The following is an 18488-nucleotide window of genomic DNA, read 5'->3' as shown; positions in this document are numbered from 1 at the left end:
CGTGTGGCCGGAAGCAACGGAACTATGTGAAGAATCATCTCGGAGTGAGTTAACAACGTCCCTCCTCAGTCAAACACAAAGCACAAAACGACTGTGCTAGAAAACGCTTTCGCCCACGCCATTAGCGCGAAGCATCAGCTCTGCTTCGTACCTGCTGCTGCCTCACCTCACCTTCACCTGCTCCCCCTCCATTTTTCGGTCAAATCCAAAGGAGCGCGGTGCGGTTTGGAGCGAGGAATCCAACAAAATTTAAGACGCGAGCAAGGGGGAATACAGCCTTAACTGTGCCGACCCCATCTGCCTGCCCCTGCCACGCCGCATCCAAATCTGCTGCCGGAAGGAAGCAAGGCATGGCATCCCTCCGGCTATCGCGTCTCTCTCTCCTCTTCTTCTACTACTAGCTGTTTGCGCCGCGCACATTAGCTGTAGTGGGAGAGAGAGAGAGAAAGCATCGCCCCGCTGGCGGCCGCGCCCATGGTGATCCCCGTGGCCGTGTCTGTCCCAGCCTAGCGGGGAAGCACCCAAGAAAAGCTTGTCAGCCAGGGCCTGGCGCGACGAAAGAAACAAGAACGGCACCTTTGCTGCTGTTGGGGGAGCCAGCCAAGGATGGCGGCGCTGCCCGCCGCCGCATTGGCCGGCCTCCTCGTCGCCCTCGCCGCGGCCACGGCGGCGGCCACCACCGAGTCCTCCGACGGTAAGCGCCTCGGCCCGGCCGCCGATCCCGGAATCTTGGTAGTAGTTTTTTTTTGTTTTGTTAGTAATCTCTCCTGTCGGTGTGATTAATGCTCCGGTTTCTTGCAGCCGCCGCCCTGGGGAATCTCTACACCTCCTGGAACAGCCCGTCGCAGCTGGCCGGCTGGTCCGCCAGTGGCGGCGACCCCTGCGGCGCCGCATGGCAGGGCGTCACCTGCACCGGCTCCGGCGTCACCGGAATGTAAAGATCCTTGCATGGCTTCTGCGATTGATTTGTTTTTTCGGTGGTTGTTAGGTCTTTGGTTGGAGATGGCTGACGGCGAGTTCTTTTTTGGCCGGTGATTGATTTTTACTAGTACTAAAGTTCTATGTTTGTGGAAGTTGATCAATGTGTATTTAGAAATTCCAATTTTCTGAGCCTGCATAATAAGAAGAACAAATAAGAACTCTTGAGTTTTGGGTCCATGCCGTGGAAAGCGACAGCTGTTTCTAATCCTGACGTCTTTTTGTCTCATGCCGTAAAATGGCTGTTTTCTCAGTTGCTGAATATAGTCGCACCAAACTGTGATAGAAACATGCTTTGCCCTTCATTCTAATTCCTCTATTTCCTTCATGTGACTGCAAAATTCATCGCATAAAACTACACGCTTTCTTACCAAGTTATTCTTCTTGTCTGCAGTAAGCTTCCTGGGACAGGGCTGAATGGTTCTCTGGGCTACGAACTCTCCAATCTGTACTCACTGAAAACATTGTAAGAGCTTGCAACTTGGCTATACTATTCCTGGTTTTCCTTCGGCGCACTACATTGATTTTCCGTGTTGTTACTTGCAGGGATTTGAGCAACAACAACATTCGTGGTTCGATTCCTTACCAGCTGCCACCAAATCTCACATATATGTATGTACCCTACCTAGTTCAGACTGTTCTGTGTTTATCTGTGTCCCCAGTTTCACTCTAAATGCTGACGCAGGAATCTGGCAACCAACAACTTCTCTGGCAATCTTCCGTACTCCATATCCAACATGGGTTCAATTGAGTACCTGTAAGTTCACTTTGATTTGTCTTGTGTGCACGAATATGAATGAATTAGTATACTCCATATGTTCCTCACAGCTTTGTTCTTCTTATATGTATACCCAAGTATTAATGCATTAGCGTTCAGTTTTGCTAGCAATATGTGATTGCGGTTAACCTTTCTATGCAGCAATGTCAGCCACAACTCATTGGCTCAACAAATTGGGGATTTATTTGGAAACCTCAGTTCACTTTCAGAGTTGTAAGGCACCTATTCTTCTGGAAACCATATAGCTCAAACTTTTTTGAACTGTCTAATGTAAACTTGTAAGGTCTTAAGTACCATAAATTTTTGCTTGCTTCACAGTTCATATGGGGAAGCAAGACATATTTTGTTAGTAGGGAAAAACTAACTGCTTTAGTGATTAGAATTGGATTCTGTTTTTATTTTCATACGTTTGGTATTCCACTACAACCATATAGTGAAAGTTTCGAGTATTTTCCCTAAAATAAGTTTCATAACCTTAAATAACCCTTCAAGATACTCCCTCCGATCCATATTAGTTGCCACTAATATAGATGTATCTAGATATATTTTAGTTCTAGGTACATCCATACTAGTGACAAGTAATATGAATCGGAGGGAGTATTATTCTTGAATTGCAATCTAAGCATTCCCCCATACTGGTGGGTATCTGAAATCTGAAATGTTTTTAAATAGTTACCTTTTGGTTGGTACTGCTGTAAATACTCTTCCCTTGGTTTCATGAATCCATCTTATGCTATGTATACTGCATTGCAGAGACATATCTTTCAACCAATTGACAGGGGATCTTCCCAATTCTATTGGCTCTTTGTCAAATCTTTCTAGTCTGTAAGTATTCAGTGATTTCCTTCAAAGCAAAATTTGGCATTTGTGTTCAAACTTTTCGGGTCCTGGTTGCTGCATTCTAACACATTTTGCAGTTATATGCAAAACAATCAATTAACAGGCTCTGTCAATGTTCTCGGTGGTCTAGGCCTTACTACCCTGTAAGCGACTTTTCTGGCAACCATTTAACTGATTTTGTTGTTTGCTTGCTGAAATATTAACCTGGCTTATTTTTTTAACAGAAATATTGCAAACAACAATTTTACTGGTTGGATACCACAAGAAATCAGTTCAATCCCAGATGTGACGTATGTCCCAAAATCTTTTAGTGCCCTTTTTATGAACATCCTTATTGAAACATTCAAATGACCTGTTGTAATTAAAACTGTAGACTTGGAGGCAACTCATTCACCAACGGACCTGCTCCCCCACCACCACCTTTTATGCCACCACCCCCGAGAAGACCACGCAATCGTCCTAACACTGGGGGAAGTGGAAATGCTCCCAAAGGCTCTGAGAGCTCCACTGGTCAAGGTGACAAGAAGCAAGGTCTGCATACAGGTGCACTCGTGGGGATAATTGTTGGCTCCGTACTTGCTGCCTTGCTTGTACTTCTTCTTCTGGTATTCTGCATTCGCAATGCTCGGAAAAAGAAGGATGACAGTAGCAGCGAATACAAAGATTTTGTAGGTCCACTATCAGTGAACATAGAGGAAGGTACTACACTTTCTTAAGCTGGCAATTTTTCTTGTTGATGTATTGTATTTGTATAATCTTATGCTATTTTTCAACCAGCTGACATATTACCCATAGTTGATAAGGCAATTGTAGACTTGAGTGCTGTTTCATTGGTCCGAAATCACACAATGTAGATATCACTGATGGAAAGAACATTAGATAATTGGGGTGTGACCATTGGTAGAGCTTGGCATATCTGTCTTTGCCTGCATAACACAACTTACATGGCACACTATGTTTCATGATACAACCTCCAAGCTCCAACATTAGGTATATTACTAGCATTTGCTTTCTTTTCACATGGGATCTTTGACCTTCATATAAGTACAGTTTCCACTCTGCTTTCTGTGGTAGGACAATAAAACTAGTAGTGGAGATCTTGTAATCGGTCCCTTCATAATATTTGGCATTTTTATCTGAATTATTCAGATTTTCACTGCTATCTGTGTTTTGGTTTTGTAGTGTCTAACAGGGAAATCCCAGAGCAGGGACTTGAAAATACAGCTATGAAACCTCTGCCTGCTGAGAAAATGACTCCCGAGAGGGTTTATGGTAAAAATGGTTCTATGAGAAAGGCAAAGGTCCCCATAACTGCGACGCCCTACACTGTTGCTTCCCTGCAAGTTGCAACGAATAGCTTCTGTCAAGATTCTCTTCTAGGCGAGGGTTCACTTGGTCGTGTTTACAAGGCTGATTTTTCCAATGGAAAGGTAAAATATGCTTACTGTCATATAGCATGCATGTGATATATAACCTATACGGAATTCAGCAATGCGCTCCTTGTTATTACTTGTAACCCTCAAATTCACGTCTGACTGAATCAGCTCTATTTCTAATTTTATCCAATTCAGAGTACAAAACTATTTTATGCATATGAACTTGATAATCACGAATATGTGAGATTATTTTATGTTATCATTGTTCGTAACCTTTTTTACTCTCTAATTATGTGCCTTGCACTGAATTCTGTCCCACCATTTCAGGTTCTGGCAGTTAAGAAGGTAGACAGTGCCGCCCTCTCCTTGCAGGAAGAAGATGATTTCCTTGAGGTTGTATCAAGTATGTCACGACTTAGGCATCCAAACATTGTGCCACTTACAGGATACTGTGTTGAGCATGGGCAAAGGCTTCTTGTTTATGAGTACATTGCAAATGGAACAGTGCATGATATGCTGCACTTCTCTGATGAGATGAGCAGAAGGCTTACATGGAACATCCGTGTGAGGATAGCACTCGGCACTGCTCGGGCACTAGAGTAAGAGTTCTGAATCTCACTTCTCACCACATTTTCAGTCTTTCTGAAGGTTATAGTGGACGAGACATAATGTTGATCTCTTTCAAACATTGTCATAGATACCTGCATGAGGTGTGCTTGCCTTCGGTTGTTCATAAAAACTTCAAGTCCTCGAACATCCTACTTGATGAAGAGCATAATGCACATTTATCTGACTGTGGGCTCGCTGCATTGACACCTAATAACGAGAGGCAGGCAAGTATCATACAGATACATTTCTCAAGTATCGACCTGGTTCAAATTTTGTGCCATGTTTGGCATCTGTAGATGTAATCTGCACTGACTACTTTGCTTGTTATTCCAGGTTTCTACTGAAGTTGTCGGCTCATTTGGATACAGTGCCCCAGAGTTCTCCATGTCAGGAATTTATACTGTAAAGAGTGATGTGTACAGTTTTGGGGTTGTGATGCTAGAGCTATTGACTGGAAGGAAGCCACTAGACAGGTAAAGCCCTCTTGATTCTATTCTGATTCCGGTTTTTTGCACCTTATAAAAAGTGAAATGACCTTGGGCGTTTTTTTGCAGTTCTAGAGACAGGTCAGAACAGTCTCTTGTTAGATGGGCTACGCCTCAGCTTCATGATATCGATGCACTTTCTAAGATGGTTGATCCAGCATTAAATGGAATGTACCCTGCCAAATCGCTCTCCCGCTTTGCAGACATAATTGCACTCTGTGTTCAGGTACCCTCTTTCTTTGAGACAGATGTTCAGCTATGTGTAGTGGCTACTGACCCATCACCATGGTATTCTTCAAGAAATTATAAAAGAAGAAGAAAAAAAGCTTGAGTAATGTCTTGCAGAGTTTGTAAGGATTATTGTGTTCTAACAGTGCACAATCTGATTAATATTGCAAGTTCTAAATAACCTGATCTGTTGTTGGGTTGTGTCGCTCAACAAAACAAATTCATGTATTTCTTAGAACTGATTCTTGGCTTAGTTTGCCTCATGTATTAACTGTCAGGGTCATATCCTAATCCCTAAGAACTATTCATGTCATTTCCTTGTGCAGCCGGAGCCAGAGTTCCGCCCTCCCATGTCTGAGGTTGTCCAGCAGCTTGTGCGCCTGATGCAGAGGGCTAGCATAGTGAGGCGGCAATCAGGTGAAGAACTAGGGTTTTCGTATAGAGCTTCAGAACGTGAAGGAGATGCGAGAGACATTTCCTTCTAAGCAAAGCATGCTTTCTTCTATGGCACAAGTGCAAAGAAGGTCGGCGGAGGGTTGATTTTATTCTCAAGAAGGATTGCATATGAACTAGAAACATGAGTTGAGAAATTTGAGGATCAAACGAATGGGTGAGAAGATAATTTTGGGTATTGAGATTGTTCAATTATATTCATCCTTCTCTTCTTTTGTTTGGGGTACAGTTAAACTGTGGCTGAAACCGTGGCATGTATAGTATGTTGGTCACTGGTAGAGAAAAGAAATGATAATGCTCCAAAGGATAACTTTCATTGATGTGAAACAAGTATATACTACCTTTCACTTGGCAGTTCACTCCATCCTACTTCATGTTCTCTCTCTACGGTTCTGGAAATATTTTTCATGACATTATAATACATGGAGTGTCACACTACCTCAATATGAGCTATACATGTTCCAATATGTGGCAGCAGCAAATGTTGTTTACATCTCCCTGTTGTAGGCCCTAATTAAGCTGCTGTTGCCGCTCTTTAAATCCTTTCTCTTTGCAAACAATGATAATAAATACACTTGTTGGAGAAAAGCTAAGCCAAAATCAGAGATCCCCTGAAGATCTTAGAAATGCAGGTAGGGGTAGATACATACCCTCTAATAGGGGGACAGGCGTGCGATGATCACCTATCCTTGTCCTGTATCAAGTTGCCTACCATCTTGGCAAGAGGCAGCGTTCCCTTGGCCATGATCTCGAGCTTGGAGGTGTTGGAAGCGTTTGCGAAGAGGGAGAGGCCGAACATGAGGAGCTCGGGCAGGAAGAGCCTGGAGGACAGGAAGCCGTGCCAGTAGTGCGGCTCGAGGTCGAAGAACGCGTTGAAGAAGCGTCGCGTGCCGGGGAGGTCGAGCTTGAGCAGGACGTCCATTCCGAAGCAGAAGAACTCCCTCTGCCTCCGCCTGTCCGTGGGCCAGAGCTCCTTCCACACCTCGGCGGCCAGCGCGTCGCCGCCGGTGACGCCGCCAGTGCCGGAATCGAGGTAGCGCACGATAGCGTCTGCCACGATGGGGGCGGTGGCGAGCGTGCGCGCCACCATGTACCCCGTGGAGGGGTGCACCATCCCGGCCGTGCCGCCGATGCCGACCACCCTCTGCGGCAGCACGGGCAGCGGCCCGCCCATGGGGATCACGCAGCGCTCGTCCTCCTCGACGCTCCGGATGCGTATGCCGAGGTGTTTCAGGCGGGCGGCCATGCGCTCCTGGATGTCGTCCATGGCGAGGCCCGGGCGCGCGACGAGGGAGGTCTCCTCGAGGAAGATCCTGGTGGGCGAGAACGGCATGGCGTAGAGGAAGGTGGGGATGCGGGTGTTTCGGTCCTTGATGGCGGACCCCTCGGGGAGGTGCGAGTCGCGCCAGTCCATGAAGAGCATCTTGTCGATGTCGAACGGGTGGGCGTCGACCTCGGCGAGGACGCCGTAGGCGACCTGGTAGCCCGGGTTGTAGGGCCGGTCGTACTGCACGAGGCAGCGGGCGAAGCCGGTGGCGTCGAGGACGACGGTGGCCGGGATGGCGACGCCGTCGTCGCAGATGAGGAGGGAGGAGGCCTCGTTGTGCACGGCCTTGGCGACCTTGGCCTGGTGGAAGGCGACGCCGTGCGCGACGCAGCGGTCCATCATGGTCGACTTGAGCTTGCGGCGCGCGACGCGGGCGTAGGGGCGGTGGAGGGATTTGGGGGAGGTGGTGTCGTCGATGTAGACGGAGGCGGCGGGCCAGACGGTGTCGAGGCAGTCGGTGAGGCCCATGGCCTCGAACTCGTCCACCCAGACGCCGTAGTTGTTGGGCCAGACGAGGCCCGGGGAGGGGTCGATGGAGACCACGGAGAGGCCCGCCTCGGCGACGCGCTGCGCGACGGCGAGCCCTGCGGGACCGCCGCCGACGATGGCGAGGTCGACCGGCCTGGAGCGCGCCGGGTCGTAGCGGGGTAGGTCGAGGGAGAGCAGCTCCGGGCGGTGCGGCGGGGCCATGGAGCGCAGCGCCTGGGCGGCCGCGGCGGCGGTGGATGCCATGGCCCGGCAGACGATCGCCGTGCGCGGCGGCGGCGGCGAGGGGTTGCAGGGGTGGTGGGCGCGGAGGAGGAGGGCGGTGGTGGCCATGGGAGGGGAGGTGGGGGATTGGCCGTGTAATCCTGAGGCGATAAGCTAGTTACTTATCGGAGTGGGGACGAGAGCTCAGTCCAGTGTGGTGGGGGAAGCAACAACCACTGCCCTGCCGTCCGTGGCGTGGCGGATTCCACGGGGTAGATCCTGGCAAGGTGTGCGAGCGCGTAGGGACAAGAAGAGGTGGAGGGGAAACATTGGTTCCACAGCCAAGCCGCCGTCCACCACCACTAGCAGCAAACAATACTTGTCATTCCTCCAAACCGTCCAAATTCGGATCGAGAAGGAAAGATGAGGATCTATATCTGCCTGAGGGAAGAAGATGCCTGCTAATTTGGTGGGCACTGCACTCAACTGAACGGCCACTCCGTGTCGGGATCCGGAGCATGGACGGCAACTTCAGATCAACATGATCAAAAGGAATTAGGCCCTAATAAAGAAAATCCCCAAATAAAAAAAAAGAAAATCCCCAAATAAAAGTTTACACCACATTTCAGAATGGATTGAATAAACCACAAATGTAGTGCTCCTCCGATCCATGAAACTTGTCGTGAATTTATCAAAGTTTGATGTATAAACAAACACTAGGTAGTGTGTAGATACATGCAAATTTTGACAAATCTAAGATAACTTTCATGAAACGGAGGGAGTATCAATGTATGGTTAGATCATTAGACAATTTTCGAGTGAGTTTGACCGTTGAAAGCGACCGACAAACGGACGGACCGAAACCGCCACGCGTCGAAAGACATGGACACAATTTAGTCTTCCACGAAACAGATTCCTAACTCCAACTCGATTCACGAAACGTGATACGAGCAATGCGAGTGGCGGCGGCAACGGTGGAGGAGTGCGCGTGAACTCTTCTGTTCTCACCCACTTATACGAGCTGAAAAAACAGTCCTTATAAGCTGCTCCAACTCTATCCCAACTATCAATATGAGACTAAGCTTTATCTCCCACATCTCCCAAGCTGCCACTAGAGATGTGGCCATAAGATCTTAAGATTTTTGGGCTACATGATCTGATTCCCTTCGTTGCAGCACATCTACATTCAGCATGTTTTTTTTCGTGAAATATCATATATTAATATCGTGAAGATACCAATTACACTCAGACTCTGCAACGATGCATTGCCCTAGCGCATTACAATTACATAAGCACACAGACAAAAAAATAGGTGGACGAATTACTATAAAAAAAAGTCCTCCTATAGTGATCTATTTCTTGTAGCAGCATAAATAACACCACCAAGGCAACACCATAAGTCTAGTTTCTCCAAAATCGATGCCTCCAAGAAGGGAATAGTGCACAAGCGTCGTTATCGGCTGATCAAAGATCTTAGGTTCTCACCATGGAGAAAAGTCCCCTCTCCCTAAAATAATGCATTCAACAAGGCTATTGTCAGGCACAACCAATTGAGGGCAGACCTTAGATTTTCATCCTGAAAGGTAGAACTTTGAACGTCTTCTGTACTGGCGCCCCAACTTACGAAGGTGCTGCTCCCATTCACAAATCACCAAAACCAATTCATCATCGCCACTCCCCACATCTCGGCGTCCATGACAATCTCGCCTAGCTAACTTCATCTGGAACGAGAAAGCATGCCCCATGATGGTAACAGCCAATGGAGCCTCGCAGAGCTGATGCGTGCAAGATGCATACATGAACTTTGTAGTTCATTGTCACATACTCCAACTTATTTGCATGTTATTATTTGTTATAAACATGTTTTGCATTGATTTTTGGGGATTTTCCAATAATCCTCTTAATTTGGTTTATAACTCTGCAGGACAGGAACACATGTTTTGCGTATTTTTAAGTTTTGGGTTCGATAGACTAGAATTTTTCTGGAGCATTTATATCGAAGGAGAAGACCCTTGGCTTTTGGAGCAGCGGAAGGGAGCCAGTAAGGCCAAGATGGCCCAGATGGCGCGAACAGCATGTGGGACCGCACCACCTGGTCCAACTTGGACCTCGAGCGTCCGCAATCGTCCGCTCATCTTAGGATCTCCATCTTGACCTAAAACTTCCTATAAAAAGACACCCCTTCCCTGAGGCGTTCTCGGAGGAGGAGGATGCGAAAACACGAAAACCATGAAACAGAGCCAGAACCTGCGAAGGTTGGAGGGGAAACGCCGCCGTAGTCAATCCCAGGTTGCATCTCCAACCTCTCCAACATCATCATCTGTGCCTCCAAGATAAGAAGGGAGTAGTCAACCCCCGAACTATGGTTTTGTGAAAGTAGCTTGACCTATCTCTCTCTTGTGCTATGATTGTATTAGATCCATGTGAGCTGCTCATCATGATCATGGATATATTTATGTAATTTCTATGTGGTGGATCTTGATCTTATGAGATGATATGTGAGATTGCATTCATTATTATAAGTTTGATGTATGACTAGATGCATATTACTATCCCGTTCTTAATAACTTGTATTGATCATGCAAGGGCATGTCTGCGACAGCGTATGCATTAGATGGAGTAACATGGTAGTTGTTATTGGAAGTGACTGAAATCTGAGATCCACTATCATTTTTACTTTTTCTTTTGTTACCTCACTAGGGAGAAAATAGATGCATTTGCCACAACCATATAGTAAAATCAATGGATGATTCTGGTTTGTTCTTCGTGGCATATTTGTTATCTAAACATCATGTCAAAGTTCATAAAGCTATACTTTTGTTTGCATTAACTTGGAGTTTTTTCCTTTCTAGAACAGTATAAGTAAGATGTGTCGGATGCCCATATGAATGCTAATCAAACTCTACGTAAATCACGTATATATCATTATGTAAGTTGTTTTATGTACACCGTAATTTATGAATGAGTACTCAAGTGAAACTATGAACCGGTCCATTTTTAATCATAAGAAACAACTTTTACTTGCTTTTACAATTTTCGCCTTAATTAAATAAGAAAATCCAAAAACATTTATTACTTATTAATCATAACAAAAACCCCAAAATAACTTTCCTTTACTTGTTTCTACGTCTCTAGTTTGCATTTACTTTCCTATTTTATTTATTTACATTTTTTATTATTTACATTTTATTTTACTTGTATATCATACCAAAGACGCTTGCTATATCACTTAGCATTTGGAGTCCCAACGAGCTGGCACATACATAATTTGGTGTCATCAAAACTATTTTCTAGCACCGTTATCAGAGAGCCAAATAAGTTCATTCACAAGTTGTGCACTCTCCATCAGGCAATGTTCCCACCGTAAGGTTATTTTCTGGTGCCATCGCCGAAGCTTTGGGAGATTGCAAAATTTTGTGAGTTTTTCTTGCCCCTTAGATGTTTTAAGCATCTACTTTTGTCTTGTTCTTCTTTTTTTTCGTTTTATTTGGATTTTATCTCGTTTTTCTCACCCCCTTGCTTCTTTACTTTCAAGTATTGTTTCTGCTTTTTTTTCTTACACATAAAAATCCATAAAAATGAGTGTAGATTTATTTTCTTGCAATCATGGGAGAACGAACTACTAAGTTATGTGACTATACTAATGTTCCTAATGATCTGTTTATTGCTAAGCCTATCACATCACTTGAAATAAAAGTTGATTCCTTTGAAGTTATTCCTAGACTCCTAGGTTACTTAACTTTATCGCTACAGAACAATTTGATGGAAGTGCTAATGAAGACGCATCTGTGCATCTACATGATTGTTTTTTAAATTTCTGGCATTGCCTGCCAGAACTAAATACTCCTCTCAACTCTCAGAAGTTAAGCGTTTAATACAGCTCATCAAAATACTAAAACAAGAGTGACAAATATACTTAGCTAAGCATACATCAGAGTCAGGAAAAAACGATCATCACGGATAGGCAAAACACCATCAGAACTACAGTGTGATTCATATTTCAGAGCCAAAAGAACAATCATAACGACATCTGCAAGAACCAATTTAGAGACTAAACTTCACCAAAGACCACGCGTACTCAACCAAAGGATATACGGTACTACCTTCCATGGCTCATCTATCTAACTCAGCATCGTCTGGCAGTCTGGCACCTCGCAGCGTCGTCTCCGTGCTGGCCATGCGCAAAAGCTTATTAGATGAGATAGCTTCACACTTGACTTGGGTGCAAGGACAAAGTTCACCAAAGAAGTCTGAAAGATTCTGGAGTTTTAAGGTGAACTTTCAGCTTTGATTCAAATTCACGGAACAAAATTTATAGCTCAACCAACTGATATTGTTTGCATACATGCATGACTCGCTCAATTGCTAACATCCAAGTGAAGATCCAAGATGTCTTAGCAAGAGGAGCATGGATCTGAATGTACCAATCAATTAAAAGCATCAGGCTCTAGTTCATTCAACTTGTTACTACAGGTTCATCTGAGCTAATGAATCCGACAAGCGACAGCACCTTATTACATACAATCTCTACGCCAATAGAAAACCTACAAAATTCAGAATGAGCCAAAATAGGAGCTTCTTCTCTGAAAAAAACTCCCACAGGTCATTAATATTAGTTACTGAAGGAAGCTTCAGGGTATCATCAACTTCACTAGCATCTTCAAGAGGAGACTGACTCCAGATGGACTGAATCCGCCATCTGCACTGACTGTACCAATTTATACAACTTGTTATTTGTTCAGGTTGACTGAGTTAAGCTGGTGAATATGGCAGGCGATGGGCCGCATGTGCCACACTGTTACAATCTCTAGTACAATATTAGAAGAACTACAGAACTTGCAAGATTCAAAATGGGAAAAATGGGAGCTTCATCCCGCCAGGTTCAGGTCATGAATACCTGTAATTGATGCCGCTTCAGGGCATCATCAACTAGCATCGTCAAGTCTGACTCCTGTTAGAGATTGAAATCAGCCTCTGACCAAAAGTTGATCCTCCATCAGAATCACGTCTACTAGAGCAAAGTGCCAGCCACCATGATTTCGCCACCAGATCTTCTCGTGGAAGAAAGAAGGCACCATTCACATTCAGTAACCTATAATTCCACATGCACTAGAGAAGAGACACACAAACTGATAATCAAATCAGAGCTCTTTTCCACCTCCTATGCATTATTGTTGGGACAGAGCTGAGATCTTGTTTTCTTTCATTTCCAACTTCTACAGCCTCATATCAGGAACACATAAATGTGCAACATCCTCTCCTCACAAAGCTAGCTTGGTTCTTAATTTGAAGAACACAACATGCTTCTATTCCTATATTTGTAATTCTGTAAGATTCTATAACTATGCATTATCTGACAGTTAGTACTTGCATGTGTAGGTCCAGATTTAACTAAAATAGATGACGCAGAGATGATATTTGGTAGAACTGCGAAAATTACTGCATTCCCTTAAAGTTCAGACCATGCTTGGTTCAGTCATCATCTCTTGGGTTGTCTCTTGGCTAAGGTTGTAACAAATTCTAGCATACATGTCTTCAGAATAGATTGTAACCAACGCAAATTATTAAAAGAACATCTAAAAAAGCAGATATAAAAGAGCATTTTTTTTAGGATGGTACATAAGACTTACTATCCTTTAAAAAGTATGCAAATGGATAAAGATGGCATATATATAGGCAGACAGTGCTACTATGGACTAAAAGTAACTAAAAGGTATGTAAGATATTATACGGTAATACCATAACCCTTTTTAAGGTAACCTTAATAAGTTCCTTTACTGTATGAAAGGCCCTCTACTTTCCAGCACCCTACCATACAAATATCAACTCTCTCCTGTACCAATACTAGGGCCTTCGAAATATTTGTTATGTAGCCCTACATGGGTAGTCTGTCAGCAAAAATGCTACTGCTACAATTACTGCACTATTCAGTTTTAAGATCAGATGTCCCCAGATAAAGTATCAGCCAGTAGGCCATCCAAAAATACAAGGGAAAAATAAGCCAAAAAATGATAGAAACAACTAGTAAACAATGATCCACTTTGCAGTTAATATCTTGTAAACAAAGTTATTGCAAGAAGAGTAGAGCAAGCAACCAACATACAAGATCAAAACTTCACCCTCGCCAGTGATCAATGCATTGTGATCATCAACTAATACAAACTTGATCCCCACGAAAAACAAGTACAAAATTTCTGTCCAGACAAAATTTTGAAACTTGGTATCATCTGCCAAAATGAGAGAACCTTCTTTCATGGAAAGATACACTGAGGTTTGCATTGGCAACTCCAATGGCTATTAAAAAACATAAAGATACAGTGTGCAGATATACTAATCACTGATAGTTGAAAGCATTTGCAGAATGCCCTGATATTCTCAATGTTCCTATATGTGTGTCAATATGACACGAAGATGGATAAGATAGCAGTGTGATGGTTTTTTCTCTACTGAATGAAGTAATGAACATCAATTTCATCCTGGATTACCAACCCCCAATCAATATGTAAAAAGCGTACATAGTAAGCCAGACATCCACCAATTAGTTACGCAAAGAACACCAAATCAGGAATTGTCAGCCTGCTACACGGAGTGAAAATTTGCTGTGCCATATGCAGTTACCAGTATTCATACCCGTTCTTGGCTCATGTAAATCTGAATCTAGTAGCCATTTCCCCTCTGCAGGCTGCTGCATAGTCTTCAGCAAGGTGTGGTGCAGCTTTCTTGTGAGGGCATATAAACCTCGCCATGAAGAACTTCTCGCTAATCATGACTGCATTATAGTAGTCTCGGTCCTGATGTAGCAACCCTTTTACCTTAAGAAACTTTAGGACATAGTACCGGGGTTTGATCCGGCCCTCCAAGCTATAAGAGAGCAATGCCGGCCGATGAGCAATGTACGCTGGTTCCAATCCCACCTCAGAGATAAAGAACTCTGATTTTCTCTGAAGAGCGTCATTAGACCTCACTAGCACCATTGGAGCCTTACGAACAGCAATGCCCACCTCAGCATCCGACCACTTGAGCATGTTCTTCAACTGCTCCACTTTGATGGCAATCTCGCTCTCGCTGAGGAATGCGACAGCCTGCATCGCTTGCCTGAACAATCCAGAGCCACGGGGCACACCTACAGCTTCAGCACGCGTCGCCATCGCCCGGACGTGCTCTGGTTTGGTGGCAAGTATCCATCGCGCACAGCCGCACAGCGAGGCAATATCGCAAGCACCTAGCCCACACTCCTGCAGGAACGCAACATTGGGCTTGACCACCTTCTCGAGGCTGCTTGAGAGGAGATTGGAGCTGTGATTGAGAGCCCGGAGGAGCCTCTCGGTGGAGCCGAAAAGAGGCAGGTAGTACTGCAGCTTGGAGACGATGCATCTAGAGCGGAATCTTTCGGGGGCGAGCGAGACAAGGCGGGCAACCTCAGAACGCGATATACCCAAGCCGTTGAGCCCGAGGACGACGGGGTCGAGGGTTCTCTCCACGCCAGCGCAGAGGAACTTGGGGTCCCTGGCGACGACGGCAGCGACATCGGCGCTGGAGAGGCCGAGGCCGGCGAGGAAGGCGAGCACAGCATCCGGCTTGGATGGGCAGTTGACGTGGGGGATCTTCGTGGCGGCCTTGAGGGCTTGCGCTCGGGTGAGGCCGCAGGTGTCGATGAGGTACTTCTCGACGGCGAAGCTAGGCCTTGGGGAAACGGCGGCCGCAGCCGCGGAGAGGTGTTGGTGGAGAGGCCAGACGGTGGAGGCGGCGGAAGTCGATAGGAGATGGGAGAGAATGGAGTTTCTGAGGCGGAGCATGGCTGCGCGGCGGCGGCGGCGGCGGCGGCAGCGGCGGTGGTGAGGGAGATGCTCTCGAATTGCAAGACTGGGCCTTTCGGGAGAGAGTACCAACGAAAACCAACACGCTCAGTGTATATTACTTGCGAAAAAACGAAAAGTTCTTTTGGATAATAGGCACCAGTACTCTCATTATATTAAAAAATTCGAAAATTATATTTATATATTTTTAAAAATATGTAACAAAATTCTAAAAGTAGATAATAACGTATTCCACTAATGTATAAAATCTCAATTATAAATGTTTTGTTTTCTGAGCTACACAAAAATGACAAAGTCTGAATTTTTTTAGAGATTTGAATCACTATACTCAGATCCACATATTTGTTATTTTTGTGCAGCCCAAAACACATATTATTTCCAGTTGAAAATTTATACGTCTGTGGGATACAATACTGACTATATCATGATTTATTTTCATTTTTTTCTAAAATTTAGAAATATAATTTTTAATTATTTTTCTGAAAAGGGATCACTGGTGCTCATGTGCACCAAATCTCTGTCCGCGAAAAAATGCTATATTATCTTATTAAGGCCAATGCTCGTTAACTATTGGCACGTCGTCGGTTCTCACGTACCCAAAGATCGTGATCAACTCATTGCAGTCGCCGGTGACGGTGGCCATTTCAGATCTAGATCTGCTCTAGTGGATACTTGTCCGCCCTATCGCAAAAAGGATCCGGCTTCCAATTTTGGCTCGACTCCACCCTCCCACAACCACCATTCATACCCGGGGTTTTGATCCCTCCGTTTTCTTGCAAGATGGTCGATCCCTCACCATCGCCATTTCCATGTGCCCCGGTCGATCGTGAATTCTTGATACGCAGGCGCTGCCGGTTACCTCGGAGATCTCCTATCCTTCTCGGACCCAGTGGATCGTTGGCCATCCCCGCATGGCAAGGATACGGCGGCGATTGTCTGAGTCATCCATCCTCCACCTGCCTAGGGTCCCCGTACAAGTCGTTCCACTGCAAGGCAGAGCGAGAGATCGTGCGCACCGCCGCCGATCCCAACTTCCCATGGCTGCCCAGATTGCCACCGACGCACAGAAGTTAAGCCTCAGTGCCACACTATTATTCCCTTCTTATTCCATGTCCTTTCTAAGATGTATTGTCGCATGTGTGCTTAGGGTTTAATTTGTTGTTCAACTTTTTATCAATTTTTGGGACATTATTTGTTGATCTACATTACACAATGAATTCCAAGCCGAGTTTTTATGTTGATGCATGAACACATGATTCTATTACAGCTCCGTTGAATAGATCGGTGATGCTGGTTTTATTTGGACAGGTGGACGGTTCGATGACTTTTGGGATTGACAATCAGAAAGTTACTATGGACGTTGATGACTCTAGATTGGAGGATCTTGATATGTCATCTTCAGAATATGAAGTGTCGTCTGATGATGATGATAATAGCATTTTTTGGGATCCTGGAGTTGAGTCTGATAATGTGAGTCACTCACAGTTTCATATTTTATTCGTACTGTATGGGAATATCTTGTCCATGAATTTTGCCTCATTGTTGCAAATTGTGTAGATGGGCATCGATGATGAAAACAACAACAGTGATATAGATGATGAACCCTCCTTGGACAAAACGAGTGATGTATGGTTTCTTTTTTCTTACTTGCCTTCTTCCAGATGAATATACATGTAATTCGCTATTTTTCTACAAATTGCGTTGGTTGTTTTAGTCAAACTCGGTGAGCTTACCTACTACGGGGATTCTGATTGGAAGACTTTGATGATGATGAAGAAGAGGATGTTCATGAGCCGTCAAAATCATTAGAAGGGGAGGTTTCAGAGCAGTCAAAATATCTATGCAAAAGCGATGTAAGTTGTTTTTCTTTTTGCTGTATTGCGATGCATAATCTTGTAGGACAAATCAGAGTGACAATAAAAATTACGCCATGTTTGTTATATTTGTTTAGATGACAAGAAGTGCCCATCAGGACCATAGTAAGCATGAAAATGATATGGCGCCAAATGATATTGATGCTGATATGGATAATAAGGAAACGTATGTGGCTGTAAAGGCCATATGAAAGGATCGTATGTCGCACCTAGAGGGGGTGAATAGGTGCTAACTAATTTTTAGTTCCTTTTCAATTTAGGCTTGACACAAAGGTAAATTCTCTAGATATGCAACTATGTGAATTTACCTATATGACAAGGTCAACGACTAAGCAAGATATGGCTACGCAATATATAGAGGAGATAAAGGATAGAGGTAACCGAGAGTGGAGCACACGGAGACACGGAGTTGATTCCCGTAGTTCCCTTCCTTTGCAAGAAGGTACGTCTATGTTCGGAGGAGTGTGGTCGCTGCGAAAGCCAGACCAACAGCCACGAAGGCTTCACTCAAGTCTCCTGTGAACAACGCCACGAAGGCCTAGCCCACTTCCACTAAGGGATTTCCTCGAGGCGGAAACCGGGCCTTTACAAGGTTCTTGGGGCACACATCCACAACCAAATTGGAGGCTCCCAAATCTGTAACAACACAACAAATCAACAAGAATACATCAACAACAACAACTAGGGATCCAAAGAGGAACACTAGCAAGGGGGCCCTCAAGCATATGAGGGGGAAATGAGAATCGCTTCAGTGAGAATGTATATCGGGGTCTTCTCCTTCGGATCTCCAAAGATCAAGAGCTTTGGTTGGGTGGAGGAGAAGATCTTGAAATTCTTGTGTTCTTGAGGTGGCTCTAATGGTGGTGAAGCTTGGCAGATTTTTGTGCAATGATTGAGCAAGGAGGAAGGTAGAAGAAGGGGGGTATAAATACCCCCTCTCAAAATCCAGCCGTTGGTGACTTTCGAGGGCCGGATAATCCGGCCTAAGTTAGGGCCGGATAATCCGCCCCCCCAAAAAAGTCCGGCCCTGGGG

The 18488-nt window shown here is 44.9% G+C and overlaps 3 protein-coding genes across 3 annotated transcripts; 1 reads left to right on the top strand and 2 right to left on the bottom strand.

Annotated features, from left to right (window-relative positions):
• Positions 1-247: 247 nt before the first annotated feature.
• Positions 248-6106, top strand: LOC127308205 (protein STRUBBELIG-RECEPTOR FAMILY 8). Its single transcript, XM_051338959.2, has 16 exons — positions 248-694; positions 802-934; positions 1373-1444; positions 1525-1590; positions 1664-1735; positions 1898-1969; positions 2510-2581; positions 2674-2739; positions 2821-2886; positions 2970-3295; positions 3779-4026; positions 4300-4571; positions 4670-4805; positions 4915-5054; positions 5136-5292; positions 5621-6106. Exons 1-16 carry the CDS (start codon positions 607-609, stop codon positions 5777-5779), a joined length of 2145 nt encoding a protein of 714 aa, XP_051194919.1. The 5' UTR covers positions 248-606; the 3' UTR covers positions 5780-6106.
• Positions 6107-6175: 69 nt separating this feature from the next.
• On the bottom strand, positions 6176-8025 carry LOC127308206 (lycopene beta cyclase, chloroplastic). The gene has a single exon (XM_051338960.2). The coding sequence runs from the start codon at positions 7891-7893 to the stop codon at positions 6427-6429; it is 1467 nt and encodes a 488-aa protein (XP_051194920.1). The 5' UTR covers positions 7894-8025; the 3' UTR covers positions 6176-6426.
• Positions 8026-13972: 5947 nt separating this feature from the next.
• LOC127308204 (uncharacterized) lies at positions 13973-15642 on the bottom strand. The gene has a single exon (XM_051338958.2). It carries the CDS (start codon positions 15558-15560, stop codon positions 14406-14408), a length of 1155 nt encoding a protein of 384 aa, XP_051194918.1. The 5' UTR covers positions 15561-15642; the 3' UTR covers positions 13973-14405.
• Positions 15643-18488: the final 2846 nt, after the last annotated feature.

This window comes from Lolium perenne, chromosome 6, assembly GCF_019359855.2.
Source record: "Lolium perenne isolate Kyuss_39 chromosome 6, Kyuss_2.0, whole genome shotgun sequence".
Lineage (NCBI taxonomy): Eukaryota > Viridiplantae > Streptophyta > Magnoliopsida > Poales > Poaceae > Lolium > Lolium perenne.
This window is presented reverse-complemented; position numbering and strand designations above follow the sequence as displayed.

Coding starts and splice junctions, on each gene's coding strand:
- LOC127308205 (XM_051338959.2), top strand. CDS start 607: ATGGCGGCGCTGCCCGCCGCCGCATTGGCCGGCCTCCTCGTCGCCCTC. Junction 935..1,372: donor GGCTCCGGCGTCACCGGAAT/GTAAAGATCCTT, acceptor TCTTGTCTGCAG/TAAGCTTCCTGGGACAGGGC. Junction 5,293..5,620: donor TAATTGCACTCTGTGTTCAG/GTACCCTCTTTC, acceptor TTCCTTGTGCAG/CCGGAGCCAGAGTTCCGCCC.
- LOC127308206 (XM_051338960.2), bottom strand. CDS start 7,893: ATGGCCACCACCGCCCTCCTCCTCCGCGCCCACCACCCCTGCAACCCC.
- LOC127308204 (XM_051338958.2), bottom strand. CDS start 15,560: ATGCTCCGCCTCAGAAACTCCATTCTCTCCCATCTCCTATCGACTTCC.